Source organism: Danio rerio, chromosome 6, assembly GCF_052040795.2.
Source record: "Danio rerio strain M-AB ecotype USA chromosome 6, GRCz13ab, whole genome shotgun sequence".
Classification (NCBI taxonomy): Eukaryota; Metazoa; Chordata; class Actinopteri; order Cypriniformes; family Danionidae; genus Danio; species Danio rerio.
The window spans coordinates 35,949,961-35,967,013 of record NC_141026.1 but is presented as its reverse complement, the minus strand read 5'-3'; the positions used below and the strand labels follow the sequence as shown (position 1 = coordinate 35,967,013).

General features: G+C 40.4%; 2 protein-coding genes across 18 annotated transcripts in view; both read left to right on the top strand.

The window, feature by feature from the left end:
• The window catches only part of mast2 (microtubule associated serine/threonine kinase 2), a 200,990-nt gene extending 191,794 nt beyond the window's left edge, over nt 1-9,196 (top strand). For all 17 annotated transcript variants that reach the window (XM_087257530.1, XM_087257529.1, XM_087257528.1 and 14 more), the window contains 12 exons: nt 30-195; nt 986-1,087; nt 1,302-1,424; nt 1,565-1,674; nt 3,512-3,666; nt 3,768-4,060; nt 4,276-4,485; nt 4,691-4,917; nt 5,014-5,136; nt 5,215-5,351; nt 5,476-5,660; nt 5,894-9,196. In XM_087257530.1, coding sequence (XP_087113656.1) covers nt 30-195; nt 986-1,087; nt 1,302-1,424; nt 1,565-1,674; nt 3,512-3,666; nt 3,768-4,060; nt 4,276-4,485; nt 4,691-4,917; nt 5,014-5,136; nt 5,215-5,351; nt 5,476-5,660; nt 5,894-7,851 — 3,789 coding nt within the window. In that variant the 3' untranslated portion in view covers nt 7,852-9,196. The remainder of the gene's footprint in view (nt 1-29; nt 196-985; nt 1,088-1,301; nt 1,425-1,564; nt 1,675-3,511; nt 3,667-3,767; nt 4,061-4,275; nt 4,486-4,690; nt 4,918-5,013; nt 5,137-5,214; nt 5,352-5,475; nt 5,661-5,893) is intronic.
• Nucleotides 1-17,053, top strand: part of LOC147843556 (uncharacterized) — a 536,892-nt gene that overhangs the window by 111,392 nt on the left and 408,447 nt on the right. The gene's annotated exons all lie outside the window — the stretch shown is intronic.

The window sequence follows — 17,053 nt, the reverse complement described above, 5'->3', positions numbered from 1 at the left end:
AAGGACAATATTCTCTCTTTCTCTCTTAGGTGTGTGGTACTCCTGAATACATTGCTCCTGAGGTTATTCTGCGACAGGGTTATGGAAAACCAGTTGACTGGTGGGCCATGGGAGTCATCTTGTATGAGTTTCTGGTGGGCTGTGCTCCTTTCTTTGGAGATACACCTGAAGAACTGTTTGGACAAGTCATCAGTGGTCAGTTTTCTGCAAAGAAACAGTAAAAATATTTAAGGATCATAAACTATATAATAAACTTGGTGTGGGTGTTCAACCTTTTTAACTGATACAGAATGCAGTATAATTTATCAAAACTGATATGGACAGTATTTAATTTATATATATATATATATATATATATATTTTTTTTTCCAATTTATGTTTAACAGAGCAAGGAAATTTTCAAAGTATATCTGATAATATTTTTTGTAATGAAGAAATTCGTATTAGTTTTATTTCGGCTAGAATAAAAGCAGTTTTTACTTAAAAAAACAAAAAAAAAAAACATTTTAAGGTCAAAATTATTAGCCCCTTTAAACTATATATTTTTTGATAGTCCACAGAACGAACCATTGTTATACAATAACTTGCCTAATTACCCTATCCTGCCTAGTTAACCTATTTAACTCAGTCAAGCTTTTAAATGTCACTTTAGGCTGTATAGAAGTGTCTAGAAAAATATCTTGTAAAATATTATTTACTGTCATCATGACAAAGATAGAAAAAATACATTTTTAGAAATGAATTATTAAAAGTATTATGGTTAGAAATATGATAAAAAAAAATATTCTCTCCGTTAAACAGATATTGGGGAAAAATAAACAGGGGGCCTAATAATTCAAGGGGGCTAATAGTTCTGACTTCAACTGTATGTACTAACCTGTAATCTTGCTTGTCTTTGAGTTATCTGGGATACAATAGTACTCTGAAGTCTGATCTGACCTAACAGTCCTCTGGGAAATGTGGTTATGTATGTTTTGTTCAACAGATGAGATAATCTGGCCAGAAGGTGATGAAGCTTTGCCTCCGGATGCTCAAGATCTCATCTCCAAACTTCTTCGGCAAAACCCTCTAGAGCGTCTTGGGACAGGTCCTCTTGCACATTTACTCTTACTTGCACAGATGCTGACTTCTTAATGTATTCCCTGGAAGACAATTAGAGGAGTAACTTGGCTATTGTGATTAATAGTATATAAATAAACCTCATCAGAAAATCTTGGGAAGTCTTTGTTTTTTTTATATAATGCTACATCATTGCTCGCTAAGAAATATTTAAAGAAATCTTCTCTTTTTATGTCTCACAGGGAGTGCGTTTGAGGTAAAACAGCACCGCTTCTTTACTGATCTGGACTGGAACAGCCTCCTGAGGCAGAAGGCCGAGTTCATTCCTCAGCTGGAGTCGGAGGATGACACTAGCTACTTTGACAGTACGTCTTCAGGCAGAAGATACTAGAGTGATATTTATGATAAGACTTTTTTCTTTACCTGCAATGCAAATAAATACCACTCGTGCATACAGTCTGGAAAACACAATCTAAGATCTCTCTCTCTCTCTTTCACTCTTTAGCACGCTCAGATCGTTATCATCATGTGGACTCAGAAGAAGAAGATGACACAAATGATGACGACCATTTGGAGATCCGTCAGTTCTCCTCCTGTTCGCCACGATTCAGCAAGGTGGATTTTACAAATGCATGTTAACTCAACACAACAGAAACTGAATAGTATAAAATTAAGGATGCCCGATTGATCAGCCGAAGATCAATTTTGGACGATAATCACATTTAATGACTCGATCAGTACTCGCCAATCTGGGCGTTCTCGTAAACCAATAGCAGGGGTTTGTTAATGAGCTTACAAGCAAAGGAAGACACACATGTCCTCCTTTATATTATACATAGCCTACAGCAGCCACAACACGTAAGGAGGTAAATAATGTGTGGAGGCATGAGCGTTTGCTGTGCTCGCATCACATAAACTAAAAAATATACCAATGCGGTGCGACCTGTCTATTGGCGCAACTCGTGTGAGTGATGATCTCTGTGCAGCCATTGTACATCCAGTGTTTTGAGCTGCTATGACGCGAGCAGAGCGATTGCCCCTATCTAGCGTCTTATCCAACCTTATGACTTCTCCCGTAAGCTCCGCAGGTCTCTCCCGCAAATTCATAGTAGCTCTGTGATCCCCAGAATTAGTTAAAATACTTGGAAATCATGGCGACGAGAGTGAATGAGCAAGAGAACAGATCGAGAGAGGCAAAGTGATGTTTTAAGCATTACATTTCTTAGGTTAAATGAATAGAGCAGTAAAGATATCATGAGTGCACATCTCCCTCTCTCATTGAATGATCTGCTGTCAATAGTTGGAGAAAAGCTAAATATTTGAATGGTCTTGCATGTATTTAGGCCTTTCTACATTCAAGTTTTTTGACTATTGCAAGTTCACCAGAAGCTGGCTGGAAATATTAGATAGATAAAACTAATACTTTATAATATAACTTCTTGTAATATACTTACAGCAATAAACGGTAGTTTACAGGCTTATTTCCTTTTAGTATAGAAGTATTAGATTTATAGGTGTGCATTTTGAATTCTTATGCATCAAATGTGTGCTACAAACCTGTTCTTGATTGAGACATGCTGAATTTTTCTTTTATTATTTGCAATGTTTCCAAATTGCATTGTTTGTTTTTTATATCTGTTATATTATTTTCTGTGGTTGTTCATACCACTGTGGCGACCTCTGTTAAATAAGGGACAAAGCCAAAGTAAAATGAAAGAATTAATTATTTTCTGTAAAGCTGCTTCTGGCTATGACATGTTTACACCTAAATGGTTATAAGAGGTATGTTTAAGGTTTTATATGCAACATATTTAATTCTTATTCTTAGGTAAGGCAAGATCTTCTCTTAAGGTTCGTACTTAGAGGGAAAATGTGCTTAATGCATTATAAAGCTTGACGCATTAGAATCGGTACTCCGTATTGACGATCACCAAGACAAGGAATCTGTACTTGTTATCGGCTGAGAAAATCCTGATCGACGTCTCCCTATACAAAATATTCAATAAATATACAGAAGAACAAGTGTTTTCCTTGTATAAAAATTAATATAAATACACAATTAAACATGACACTTGTTTTCCTTATGTAAAAAAGTAGTTGCAATTTAGAAGAAATTGCATTAGCAGTTGAAAAGAATTAAATAAAAATTACATCTGATTCAAACAAATAACTATAAATCATAAATCAGGCTAAACCTTTCCCACAGCTGTAAAATAGGCAGATGTACGAATGAAGGGCTGGCGCATAAATGGGACAGAAGGTGGCCAAAATAAATCGAAATAATAAAATGCATCTTAATTTGGTACATTTATGGAAATGTCAAAATGAATCTAATGAATTTAATCTAGATCCTACAACAGTTCACATTTTCCCCCAAAGTTCAACTTTTTCTACTTTGAACTGTATATATTTTCGTTCTCTTTATATTTAGTTGTTGATCTCCCTCTTTCAGGTGTATAGTAGTATGGAGCGTCTTTCCTTGCATGAGGAGAAACGCACCCCTCCTCCTACTAAGCGCAGTCTGAGTGAAGAGGGAGGAGAGCGGATCGACAGTCTAAGTGGCCTAAAGTCCAGAGACCGAAGCTGGTTGGTGGGCTCACCTGAAATGTGAGTGCAACACCAGAAACGATTCCAATAATAAAAAAAATTAAATATGTACCACTGTTTTTGTCAAGCATGATATATTGAACATGTTTGGTCTTTTGCAGTCTCAGAAAGCGTCTCTCTGTTTCCGAGTCTTCTCACACCGAGAGTGACTCGAGTCCACCTCTGACTGTTCGTCGCCGCTGCTGCTCGGCCATCATTGAAATGCCTCGCTTCGCCATATCCAGTGAAGAGGATAGCTGTGTGGGGAGCAGGAAGACCCCTGTGAGAGGCCCTCGAGGGGATGATCTGCCTCAGGCCATACCAGAGCTCCCTGTAGAGAGAGAGCTCAGGCTGGATGAATCGCCCACCACGCCAGGATCCACTTCCAGTCAAATCAGCCAGTCCACACTCACACGTTAGTCTTGCTGAATTAGACTCTGGCATATGGTATAGGTTCTAGATTTAACTGGAAATTGTTTGAAATGTTTTAATGAGATGTACAAATCTCACATAAAGGGATTTTAAAAAAAAAAGCGTATTATTATTGTTTAAAATAACACCGTAATTGATAATTTTGATAGTTGAAATTTTTCTGTATATTTATATGGTTGTTTTTGTGTGTGATTTCAGCTGGTAGTTCTGGTGATGTGTTAGATCGTGCTTCTCGCTATAGTGCTGAAGTTTCTGAAAACTCGACTCCAAGAGCCATCAGTGATTTGGCGGCTCGAAGAGCTCGCCACAGACTGCTTTCAGGAGATACAGATAAACACACATCACGTCCACTTAGCAAAGTCATCAAATCAGCTTCAGCAACAACCCTGTCACTCATGATCCCTGCTGGTAAGTGTACAGTATATGATTGACCATCATGATTTTACAATGTAAGACATAATCCTATATCAACCTTTTGAATCTTAGATCTACTGTCCACATGATTGGGAACATGACACAATCATCTAGTTAACATCACAGTCACTTGATTGGATTTGCTGCCTTTATATATTCAGAAGAAATGTGTGAAGTGAGCTAACTTCTTGTTTTTTAGATCACCATGGTGCTTCTCCACTGGCCAGTCCCATGTCGCCTCACTCTCTCTCTTCGAACCCCTCATCACGTGACTCCTCGCCCAGCCGTGACCTTTCCCCAGCTGTCTGTAGTGTTAAACCTGCCATAATCATCCACCGAGCTGGAAAGAAATATGGTTTTACTTTACGTGCAATCCGGGTTTACATGGGAGACACAGACATATATACTGTCCATCACATGGTCTGGGTGAGTAGTACTGGGTGAATGTAGTTATTGTCGAAAAATACAGTTTGTAAATACAGCAATTTGTAGCGTTACAACATTTAAAATATGTCTTTGCAGCATGTGGAGGATGGAGGACCTGCTCATGAGGCTGGACTGAGAGAGGGAGATCTCATCACACATGTTAACGGAGAGCCTGTCCATGGACTTGTGCACACAGAAGTTGTTGAGCTCATTCTTAAGGTACATTTGTAGCTAAGTTCTTATAAGCCTTTTTGCTGTTATTGATATTGAGATTCATTTTTATTTTTTCTGTTCCAGAGTGGCAGTAAGGTGTCCATCTCTGCTACACCCTTTGAAAATACATCAATTAAGGTTGGTCCTGCTCGCAAAACTAGCTACAAGTCCAAAATGGCCCGTCGCAACAAAAGAACCAAAACTAGAGAAGGACAAGATAGGTGAAGTTTAACATTTAGCATTATTTAAATTACACCTATATTCCACACAAATGTTTCCTATTTCAGTTCCTTTAAATATGTTTGCTGTTCCAGTAATGGTTTGTATCTAATTTATCCACTTCAGTAAGAAGAGGAATTCCCTCTTTCGTAAGATCACCAAACAGGCGACCCTTCTTCACACCAGTCGCAGCCTGTCCTCTCTGAATCGCTCGGTCTCTTCTGGTGAGAGCGTCCCAGGCTCTCCTACTCACATGTCACCTCATTCGCCCACACAGGGCTGTCGTTCAACACCTGACTCCGCCCACTCAGGTGAAGCCTTTTTTTTATTTCACAACATCAGTAAGGCTGGCAAACATTGTTTAAGTGTAATATACAATATACAAGCCAGTGTTACTTCGATAAACATACTGCCATGTCAGATATAATAATCATTGATTTTTTTTACTTAATATTAGTTCCCTGTAAGATCATGCATATCATGCTCATTATTTTTGGTAGTCTCAATATGTAACCTTGAACCTTCCTTTTTCTTTTTTCTACAGTTGGTGGAAACTCATCCCAAAGTAGCTCGCCTAGCTCCAGTGTGCCAAACTCTCCTGCCAGTTCTGGCCAGATCAGACCCAGCTCCTTGCATGGTCTGGCCCCCAAGCTGCAGAGACAGTACCGCTCCCCCCGCCGGAAGTCTGCAGGCAACATCCCTTTATCCCCTCTGGCTCGTACACCATCGCCCACTCCACAGAGCACTTCTCCCCAGCGTTCCCCTTCTCCCCTGCCAAGCCACGGGCTCATCACTTCTTCAATAGGGCAGTCTTTTCCTGTCAAACTGCACTCTTCACCTCCATTAGTAAGACAGATATCTCGGCCAAAGAGTGCAGACCCTCCTCGCTCTCCTTTGCTAAAACGAGTCCAGTCCGCTGAGAAACTCGCTGCCTCTCTTTCTTCTTCATCCTCCTCTCCTTCTCCCTCTTCGGCTGCTGATAAAAAGCTCCCAGTTGGTGCCAGCCGCAAACACAGTCTTGATACCTCACATTCAGAGTTTAAAAAAGAGATGCTGCAGCGAGACCCTAGTCTACAGAGCCTGCAAGAGTCAGCCAGTGAGACTCTTATGGGAGGAAGAGTGTCTCCTGCAGAAAAGGGAAGCCTGCAGAAAAGTTCAGTGCGTAAACTGGGCAGGCAAGAAGGTCCGGAGTCTGGAACAGGAACTCTGGGACTTGTTCCTGGAAAGAGTAAATTGAAAGAAAAGCTGTCTGCCATACGTGCTGAACGCCGCGAATCTCTTCAAAAGCAGGATGCCATCCATGAAGTGGATTCATCTGAAGATGAGACAGACGAAGGGTCGGAAGACAGCCAAGATGGGCGCAGAACTTGCTATACTCCTCCTAGCCATGTCTTGAGGCCTACAACTGTAATGGCCTCTCCCCATACCATCAGAATGGGGCCAGCGGCTCCACCAACACTGGGACTTTTTCCTTCAACAGTTGCACCGCCAAGCTCACCTCAGCTCATCAGAGGACTGCAGATACAAAACCAAAGTACCACTCAATCTCAGACACAAACTTCAACCTCACAACAAGCGCAAGCTGCAGTTAAACCCCCAGAACAGAAACCAATAACCTCTGTTAAAGACTCAAGTTCAACAATAATTGATGACTCGAAAAAACAGTCACAGGCACAAGAAATTCAGTCCAGACCTTCTCCACATCAACCCAGTCCTCTGTCTAGTACCTTTTCCACCCAAGGCAGCGCCTTTACCTCTGTTAGTAAAGACCCATTTGTCAAGCCCACCACACCTCCATTGGATCCCCGGAGGACCCTAAAAATGTCTGAGCCAAGGTCAAAAACCAGTGGTAGAACTGATTCTAGCACTACTTCTGGAGTAGCCAGGGATACCCCAGTTGCGACTACCCCAACAGGAGGAATCACTAAGGAGATGAAGGAGGCTGACAATCGCAGACAGGCTGCAGCTGCTGCTGCTGCCTCTGCCGCTGCTGCTACCACCTCTGCATCCACTGCCTCTGAAAGTGGAATGGATAAAGTTGTGTCTCAGCTCACCACTGTGGCCAAGAGTGTGCTTGGACCTGTCAAGCTCAATATCCCAGGTACTAAAGAGACCATGGAACGAACAAAGGACCAGCGTACCCAGGCAGATGCCACCCACCCAAAGATAAAAGAATGTCGCCTGGAGCACCCTGATTCTCCTGACCAATTGAGTCCATCTGCTGCTTCGGGCTCCCAGTCTCCACGACTGACTGAATCTCCATCTAAACAAACATCATCCAAATCTGAGCCAGCCTCAACTTCTCAGAGACCTTTAGAGGTCCCAGGGACTTTCAAAAGACAAACTTCTCCAATCCCTCAAGCTGGGGAAGAGCATCAGGATAGGTCGGGAACTCTGCAAAGTGGCACCACATCAAGGCCTAGGTCTGAAGCACAATCACAGACCCAGCAGGCAAAGCCCAGTTCCACTACGTCACGAGATAAATCCAACAAGACAACGTAGCAGCCTTGCAGAAGACCCAGCTTTAATTGAACATGCCTATTAACAGACAAATACATATTGTAACGCAAGGCAGTTGTGTTGCTTAATGTCAATATCCCTGTGAAAAGATTGTGGAAGAGAGATGATGTTTACAGGCGAGCCCAACAGCTTTATTTCAGAAGGTTTTATGCTCTGCCATTCATATATAATTGAGGCTGTGTTATTTTTTTGTTTTACGTTTCTTGCTTTTCCTTTTTAACAATTTTTTTTTTTCTCAGCAGCCACAAAAACTAGAAATAATGTGTAGTTCTGCCCTCTGAGAGAAAGAGAGAGAGAGAGAGAGAGCGCAACCACATCCACTATAACAGTGTATTACCTCTTCATATTGTCTTTATGTTACTTTAAGAATCTTTTATTGTAGTAGGTATAGTTGTGCCTTAAAGCTCCACCTCACACTTTCACTTGTATTTCTTTCTGCCTATTCATCTTTGGAAGAAGACATATTGCAGCAATAAGAGTAGCGTATCTGGAGCAATTTATACAAACACACAGTTGATTGCATCACACCCGTAGTATAAGAAAACCAAACTGTTTCCATTTTTTTCCACTTGCACTCATCTCAGCTTTCAGTTGTGTTGATAAGCTGAGATGTAAGTCTATGAAAATCAACTTGAAATGTTCACAGCCATCACCAATGTTGAGACTGAAACTGACATTGGTATCGCTGCTGTAAATTGGGAGAATGACAGCCATTAAGTGCACAAACGACATCTTTACATGTTGCTCAGTGCTCGGAATTCAAAGATGTTGTTGAAAATGATTTGGAATTACTCTTTATGTGAACTTTGGCCATCATTCACATCCCACTAAAGTGATGTAGCTACAAGCTACACAGTTTTACCTTTTCAGTTTCAGTTTCATCTATTGTTAAACATTTCGAAAGGACCATTTTATTCCTTACTCGGATTGCATATTTTATTTTCCCTCATTTTAATATCTGGACCAATTTGCTGATGTCTCTGTATATCTGTTTGCCTCGTTGTTTTTATTTCGGCAGACTTGTGTCTGGAGTGTGTGTGTGAATGCCTGTGTACAGAAGCATGGTTGAATGTGTGTGTGTGTTCTTATATAATGTATATTTAAAAAAGTCTGTTCTTTAATTGTTTTATGCCCTAAACAATGGGAGTGTGTATTTGATTGGTGTCCTACATTGGCCATATCAGCTCTGTCTGATTCAGCCCTTTTAATGTATTTGCACAAACCCTTTTTTTATTTTGTGTGTCACTAATATGAAAACCAATAAATACAGTATCCAATTAGATCCCAGACTTGGTTTGGGGTCTTGAGGGGTTTGACCAGTAAGTGAGACTGTGGTACGTTGTCATATTCTCTTGACATAAAACTGTGTTAACACCATAATGTATTGAAAGTCTAACCTGTGGAACTTTGTTTTAACCACATTTTGCATTTTTAATCAAAGCCAATAGTCTCTGTTGTGTTTCTGCTCAGTTTACCCTTTGATTTGTGTGTATTGTTTTAAATTCAACACTTGCCCGTTCTTTAAGATCAAAAACGCCTATTTCCAATACTACTTCTGTGTCCTTGCTCAAGTGTTTTTAGTTTGGGCTTTATGACTGACGTCACATGATGATGGTATGTACAGTTACACTATAACCTAATTCATGTTTTGTCCATATGAAATGTGAATGGATGTCTTGCACATTTACACTTCTTTAGGGAATGGAGCTGTTGATAGCATTGCCGCCTGAAGCTTAATTCCTGATGAACCTAACTAAACTGGGCACTATGATCCGTGGAGATAACTGCACTTGTAACGGAAATGGCATTTGGATGAAGTTGAAATGCATCTGTGGGCAGTCAGGTTTAATATACTGCAGTATTTTCCGTGTTGTGTGTGGAGAACCCCCAGCAAACATTTTTTGCTTTTAAGAGATGTCTAATAGACATCTAAACATGGTCGTCTTGTCTAAAACAAGTCTAAATTTGGGCTGTTTGTGAAAATTGCCTAAGAATAGGCCAAAACTGGTCGTCAAATAAACAGAAATGAATGACTACACTTATAAGGTCTGTCTATTTGATGACTGGTCGAGTTTTAGGCTATTCTTAGCTGTCTATTAGATTTTCACTGACAGCCCAAGTTTAACCTTGTTTTTTTAGCCAAACTATCTGTTTGGATGTCTATTAGATGTCTATTAAGCACAAAATTGTTTGCTAGGCATTGATCAGTGTTACATCCCAGTGGCAGAGACACAAATGAATTCATTAAGCAACACCGTTACGCCCAACAACAGATGACCTGCAACTGAATTCCACTCCAAAGTTCCCATTTTCAAACCCAGAAAACTTAAATCTCCACTTGAAAATCGAAGGGCTCATAGAAACTGCCCTTAAATGTTTACATGCGGGAACATTTGTAAACTTCACACTAGTGCGTTATGTCTAAATAATGTATTGTGTAGTGCGAGTGCTACGGCACATTTTGTAGCTTAGATGAGGGAAGACAATGCATTTATTATAAGATTTGACAGGGTGTAAAGAATTGTTCACTTGATAAGCCTAGGTTTTTGTTCCTCCTGATTTACATGTACTCATTAATGCGTCTCATTTACCCATTTTGCTTTTAAAGGAACACTCCACTTTATTGTTAAAAAGCTCCTTTTATGAGTCCCTAAACAGCTACGTTTGACCATTTTTGAAGTCATTCAGCCAAGCTCTGGCCCATGCGGAAGCACTTTTAGCTTAGCTTAGCATAAATCATTCGATTAGATTAGACCATTAGCAACTTTCTAATTTTGACTCTTGTGTAATTATATTGTTTATAATGTCCAACGGAAAATAGAAAGGCTATGAACTATACATTCATTCAAAGTAATGATCAAGGAACTTTTGCAGCAGCAGCAGGCGCCATTATATGCAGCACTGTTACCTACACTGAAAAAAAAATGATTCAGAGATGATTCCTTGGATTTAAGCGGTTGTAAACAATTTATTTGGGTTGAATTTAAACAAACAAATTAGGTCGAACATTACTAAATAGAATTTGTTTAAATTGAATTTGTCTAAATAAATTAATTATAGATAATTTTTTTCAGTGTATCTGGGTAGTCACCTGCTTATCAAAACTCCTTTATTATTTTGAGGAACATGCTAATGGTCTAATTTGATTCAATGATTTATGCTAAGCTAAGCTAAAAGTGCCTGCTGCTAGAGCCTGAATTGATTAAAAATTGCAAAGCTCGACTACTTAACTCAAGGGGAGTTGTAAAATGAAAAAGGTGAATGTTCCTTTAATCAGAATAAAAAGAAAACAGCAATTTCCTGCAGCACATTTGTACTCTAAATGTGTTAAATTCACCTCAGCTCCCTTTTCTAAAGTCGTGGGCTGTGAAAGTGAGCGCTAACTGCCTTCTCGTGTACGTGATAGGGATGACGATGATAATGGTAGGGCTGTTTGTCAAGGTGTGAAAAAGTCGGGTGTCAGAATGCCTGCGGTGGTCATCCATCAATGTCCTGCAGCCACATGCGCCACCATGCGCGCACTAGTGAAATGTAATCTCGCACACCGTCTTGAGCAAATTCACCCGTCACCTCTCACCTGTGGTTCAGCTCGGCTCTTTATGAATGAAAACCTATGGAGCACACATATACCCACTTTAAACACACATATAGTCTTATGACCAACCACCACCCTCTAACATCCATGATGGATCACTTTTGTGTAAATATTTTTAAATCTAGTGTTCTGAGTGTCTTTAATATGAAAAGAATTGGAGTTATTTGGTGTGCAATGGCCACTGCCTTAGACATGACGCGTAGATGGAACAATGACTCAATATTATGTGTGTTTTAAGATTTGACACTCAGTTGAAAAGGATTCGATGGAGATCTGGGGGTGTTATGGATATAGGACACTGTCGATGTGTCCAGGACTATATGTGGTTGTACAGATTAAAGTGAAAAGAAATGGGCAAAGAAAAAAACCTGCTAGTTAAACCAGTGCAATATCTTGCAATTTTATATTGTGGTAAGACGCATGTTTGTTGTTAATCCTACCTTATGAATAATAAAGATTTTTTTTAAGTAACTGAACTTGTGGTTTGTTTTTATTCACTGACACACTTCAAGCTAGTTTAAACACTAGTCTTCTGTTGCTTGGATTCCTGCCTTATGTCTGACAACTCAGTTTACCTGTGAAGGGATGGATTTTACTCAGATTTAAAAGTGCCATGTAATAAAAAATAAAAACAACAACTCTGGAATCTGAGGACTTTCTTAAACATATTCTTGCCCTCTTTCCTGAACTGTCCTTCCCCTCTGGTAATGATAAATACTCAGTTGTGACAGGTAACAAGGTTTTGTTCAATATTTGTTATAACTTTTGATTAAATCCCAACAGATGAGTAAATCTTTTAGCAAAACAACCATTCATTGCTCTTATAGGGTATTTAAAGAGAATCGCGTCTGTATCCAGACCGGCCTGTAGTGAAGAACTCTCAAGTTCAACTCAAGCTGTATAATTTGGATTTTCATCTGTACTCTTAGATTTATCCTTGAGTAATTGATATTGTGCATTTACTTCTGAATTGGCTTTTATAGTTTGATTCTGTAACTGGCATGACACACCAAGGTTATTAGTTAAACTAGAAATAAAATAAAATATTTTCATTAACTGGATGAAAAATAAAAAACTAGAACTAACTAAAACTGTATTGTGTATACTGAAACTAACTAAAATGATAGAAAATGTCCTTACTGGGCGACATACTGTATGATTTTAACTTTTTTGTTTTTGCTTTGCACCATCTCTCCGTACTGTCTGCCCCCGCAAAATGCCGCCCTTTTAAATCTTGCACCTAACAAATATCCTAATTTACAAAAAGCAGCAAAAATAAATAAATAAAAATTAAGCAATTTTAAAATATAAAAACTAATGAAAACTAGTAAGTCTACTGTACCTCAAAAAACTAACACTGGGACTTATAACTGTTTAAACTTACTGAATTTGAAAACAAAAAGTCACAACGAAATAAAACTAAAACTACTGAAAAATCCAAAACTACTATAACCTTGTAAAACACTTTCATTTGGAAAAAAAAGTGTTAAGTGTTGATGCATTCTGAATTCTCCCGAAATCTTTTTTTTATTCAGTCGGGTATGTGAAGGCTGGTGCTACCTCTGTGTACATAATATTCAAATGAACTGGATTTTCGAAGGACATCCTGTGATTTTTAACGACCATAGCGAGTCAGGACCTTGGTTTATTATCCAAAAGACTGCGATCACTGAGCAGTATAGAGTCCTCATCGGTATACTGTGGCGTTAGGACCCACACAGACCACAGATTGAGCACCCTCTGCAGGTCTCACTAACACCACTTCCGGCAGCATCCTTGCTTTCCTGTGTGGTCTCACATCCAGGTACTAAGTGCATCCCTGCTTAGCTTCAGTGGGCGACCATGTGACAGAGAGCTAGCTGCCAGCCGAAAAAACTGATTACCCCCCCCCATAATTTTTTTTATTTTTATTGTTTAAACTGCTCTTTAAGCTGAATACTAGTTTTGCATAATATTAGTAAAACATTTTGTGGACTGTCATCACGGCAAAGACTAAAGAAAGTTATCACAATTATGTACAATTATTATGTAAAAGAATTCAAATTTCACAGGAGGCCTAATAATTTTGCCTTTGAATCTAATTATTGTGCTTAGCAAACACATTATGGACATTCTTTAAAAAAAAAAAAAAAGAAACATTCCTACCATGCAAGTGTGACCTTTTCTGTGATGCAGTTTAATTTAAATCTGTTAAATGGGGCAAAGGAAGCATGCTTAATAAGGACATAACGACGTATTTTATCTTTTAAAACTGATGAATTCACTCTTAGGTTCATTTCTCTTGATTTAAGCATGTTAAATGGATCCCTAATGAAGAGCGTATGTTCAAGAGCTGAATGCCCACAGGCAAAGACAAGGGGGTAAAAGGTTAGCTGGCTTTCTTAAAAGCTGCCCACCATAGAGGATAATTGGACTCTGCCCTGCCATCATTTACAACTTTCTCATCAGATTCAAGATCCATAAAGAACCATAAGGTAAAAAGGGGTTTGGAGTGATTGTTTTGTAACCTAATGCAATGTGTGTGGCAATCTTTGTTTTATCATTTAATTCATAATAATATGGATGAGTGCTACTAGAGAGCTACAGCCGTATATAAATATATGTAAAAACTCAATGCATGTAGACATGTAGACAGGGTCAAGATGATCTGCTGCAGTTCAAACCGAGCATCAGAATGGGGAAGAAAGGTGATTTAAGTGACTTTGAATGTGACATGGTTGTTGGTGCCAGACGGGCTGGTCTGAGTATTTCAGAAACTGCTGATCTACTGGGATTTTCACGCACAACCATCTCTAGGGTTTGATAGACTTGACTCAAGTCCCAGAATTAATGTTATGAAGCCTTTCCTCCCTGCCTTATAAGTAACATAAAAAGACTGTTACACTTGAATGGTGCATATTTTATCGTCGTGCATATAAAAAAAACAGGATTCACACCAGGAGGTGTGCGGTTGAGGTCTGCATTCCCGCGGACCCAACCAGGACCCGACCAGATTTCTGCGGCGCGGGAATAAATTTCCGAATAAATCGCGGGAGCGGTCGGTAACGGGTTTATTTTGGGACGGGAGCGCGCTGTCTAGCAACATCGCGAATATTGCTATGCGAATGAGAGAGAGAGAGAGAGCAAGCGAGCTTTGCCTGTGTGTGTGCGCTTGGTGCTTGTGTGTTTGTATGTTAGTGTGCGCGCGAATGAGAGAGAGAGAGAGAGCTTTCCCAGATAGCAAAATACACTCGGGCCAGTTCCGGCTAGATTCTCGCCTGCCGGAGACTTACCACTCAGCCCGGCTCCGGCTGCCGGACTCCGGATGCTTGTGGACTCACTGCCCGATTCCGGGCCAGGTGCGCTGCGGCCCGGAGCTGGCGCGACTCAGTATTTATATACCTTTATATAAAACCTTTTGGTATTACATTGGTACTTGATACATGGTATTATAAGCCTTTAAGTTGATATAACAGCAAACGCCTGTGTGTCTGCTTGGTACTTGTGTGTGTGTTAGTGCGCGCGCATATGAGAGAGAGAGATCGGTCTGTGTGTGTGTGCTTGGTGCTGTGTGTGTGTGTGTTTATACAGACAGCTTGGCTGTCTGGACTATATAGCTGGGGGATTTTCGGTTTTGTTCTCCCCCGCTCTTTAGCGGGATCGGGCGCGGCGGCCAGAAAACGGGGCGGGTCGGGCAGCGGGACAATAAATTCTTAATATAAGCGGGAGCGGTCGGGTTCGGGCTAAAACCTGGCGGGTGCGGGCGGGAGCGGGATTCAAAATTCGGTCCCGCGCAGATCTCTAATGTGTGGGAATGGTTCTCTGTGCAAATGTATCTGTTTATACACCAATATTGGACAATAGAAGATTGGAAAAAACTTTGCCTGGTCTGATGAGTCTCAATTTCTGCTGCGACATTCGGATGGTATGGGTTAGAATTTGGCGTCAACAAGATGTTTCAATAGTTCAGGGTGGTGGTGTAATGGTGTGGGGAATATTTTCTTGGCATTAATACCAATTGAGCATTGTGTCAACACCACAGCCTACCCGAGTATTGTTGCTAACCATGTCTATCTCTTTATGACCACAGTGTTACCCGTCTTCTGATGGCTACCTCCAGCAGGATAACACGCAATGTCAGAAAGCGTGAATCATCTCAGACTGGTTTCTTGAACATGACAATATATCATTGCTTGTAGGCTATTAGACTGAGATTTGGCATAGTAGCCTTTTTCATTTTGTTGCAGTGATTAGCCTACTATTGTCCTCCTTTGTAAACTGCAGTGGATAAAAGCGTCTGTCAAATAATTAAATGTAGCTAAATGTAGATGGTATGACCTGGGCCACTTATCTGAATCAACCTATTACCTTTTGAATAATTCCGGTTCACATGCTAAATATTCTGATGAGGCCTATATTAAGTTTAGGTCTTTCTAATGACCCACAACCACGGTTTACTCACGATCTGTTTACCTTCTATCAAAATCCACAGGCTTTCCTTTCATTTCCTTCACCATTTCCTTGGCACACAGCATTAGTAGAGCTGAAATCCCAATACCCCGCTCTATTTCTCTTCTCCACGGGCTAATTTATGGCTCTCAGCAACTGAACTTTCACACTATTTGCCTGGCAGGCAACATCAAGTCAGCACACTGTACAGGTTATGGGTGTGCATGCACATTCATCACACCGAAAAAGGCTCATTAAATGTGGCGCGTGGTACCAGAGAGAGCAATTAGCCTATAATGCAGCTTCCACCTGCCATTCTTCTATGCCACACTATAAGCAGGTAAAACTAATTGCTAACATCTAATATCAGATCGAACTGATGAAAGCATTTATTACGTATCCTATTATCTAGTTCGCCCGAGTCAGTCTAGAAGGTTAACGTTCAGCATGTGGCTCGTGCTCGCAAATAGCATGCAATGATTCATGCGGCGGCGTCCAAACTTGTCACATTTAAATTGAATCAATAGGCAGTGAAACCTCTCCTTCCTTTTCATTTCTTAGAGAAAACTTGGAAGTGGAAAAAGTGAGAGGACTGGGGAAAATAAATTCTGAAAAAGGGGAGAATTATTGCCCCCTGGGGCCCTGCTCCCCCTTCGCTTTTCTTCTCAAATCCATTTGGCCTGGTCCCCCCATTAGGCTGGCTGTCAGGCAGGGGATGCTGGGATGGGCGGCCGTGTAGAGAGAGGCAGGAGTGGAATGAATTTACCCGGTCATGTAGAGCGGGTGTCAGAGACAGACTGAGTCGGCAATCCATCAGTGGCTCCGGCTTCCTGTCAGAGTGGGGGAGGGGTGAGAGAAAGGGACACGGCGGGTCATCGTTGCATCTTCATTCTCTAGTGGATCGCAGGCCGTAGTGAGATGGAGAGCGAGGAGGGTTGAGTAGAACAGCCTTTTTACACCTGTAGATCCATTGTTTTGTTTGGAATCAGGGATTCAAACTGTGTGTTTTTTTTTGGTTTGTTTAAAGAGTGGTTTACTGCTCTTGCATTCTGATTTATTTGAACTGTTAAAGAGTTGGACTCTTTGGGCCAGGTTTTAAAATAAGATTTGGATGTAACGAAGAATATTAGTAACTAGTTTTGCTAAGCTTAAGCAAGGGTG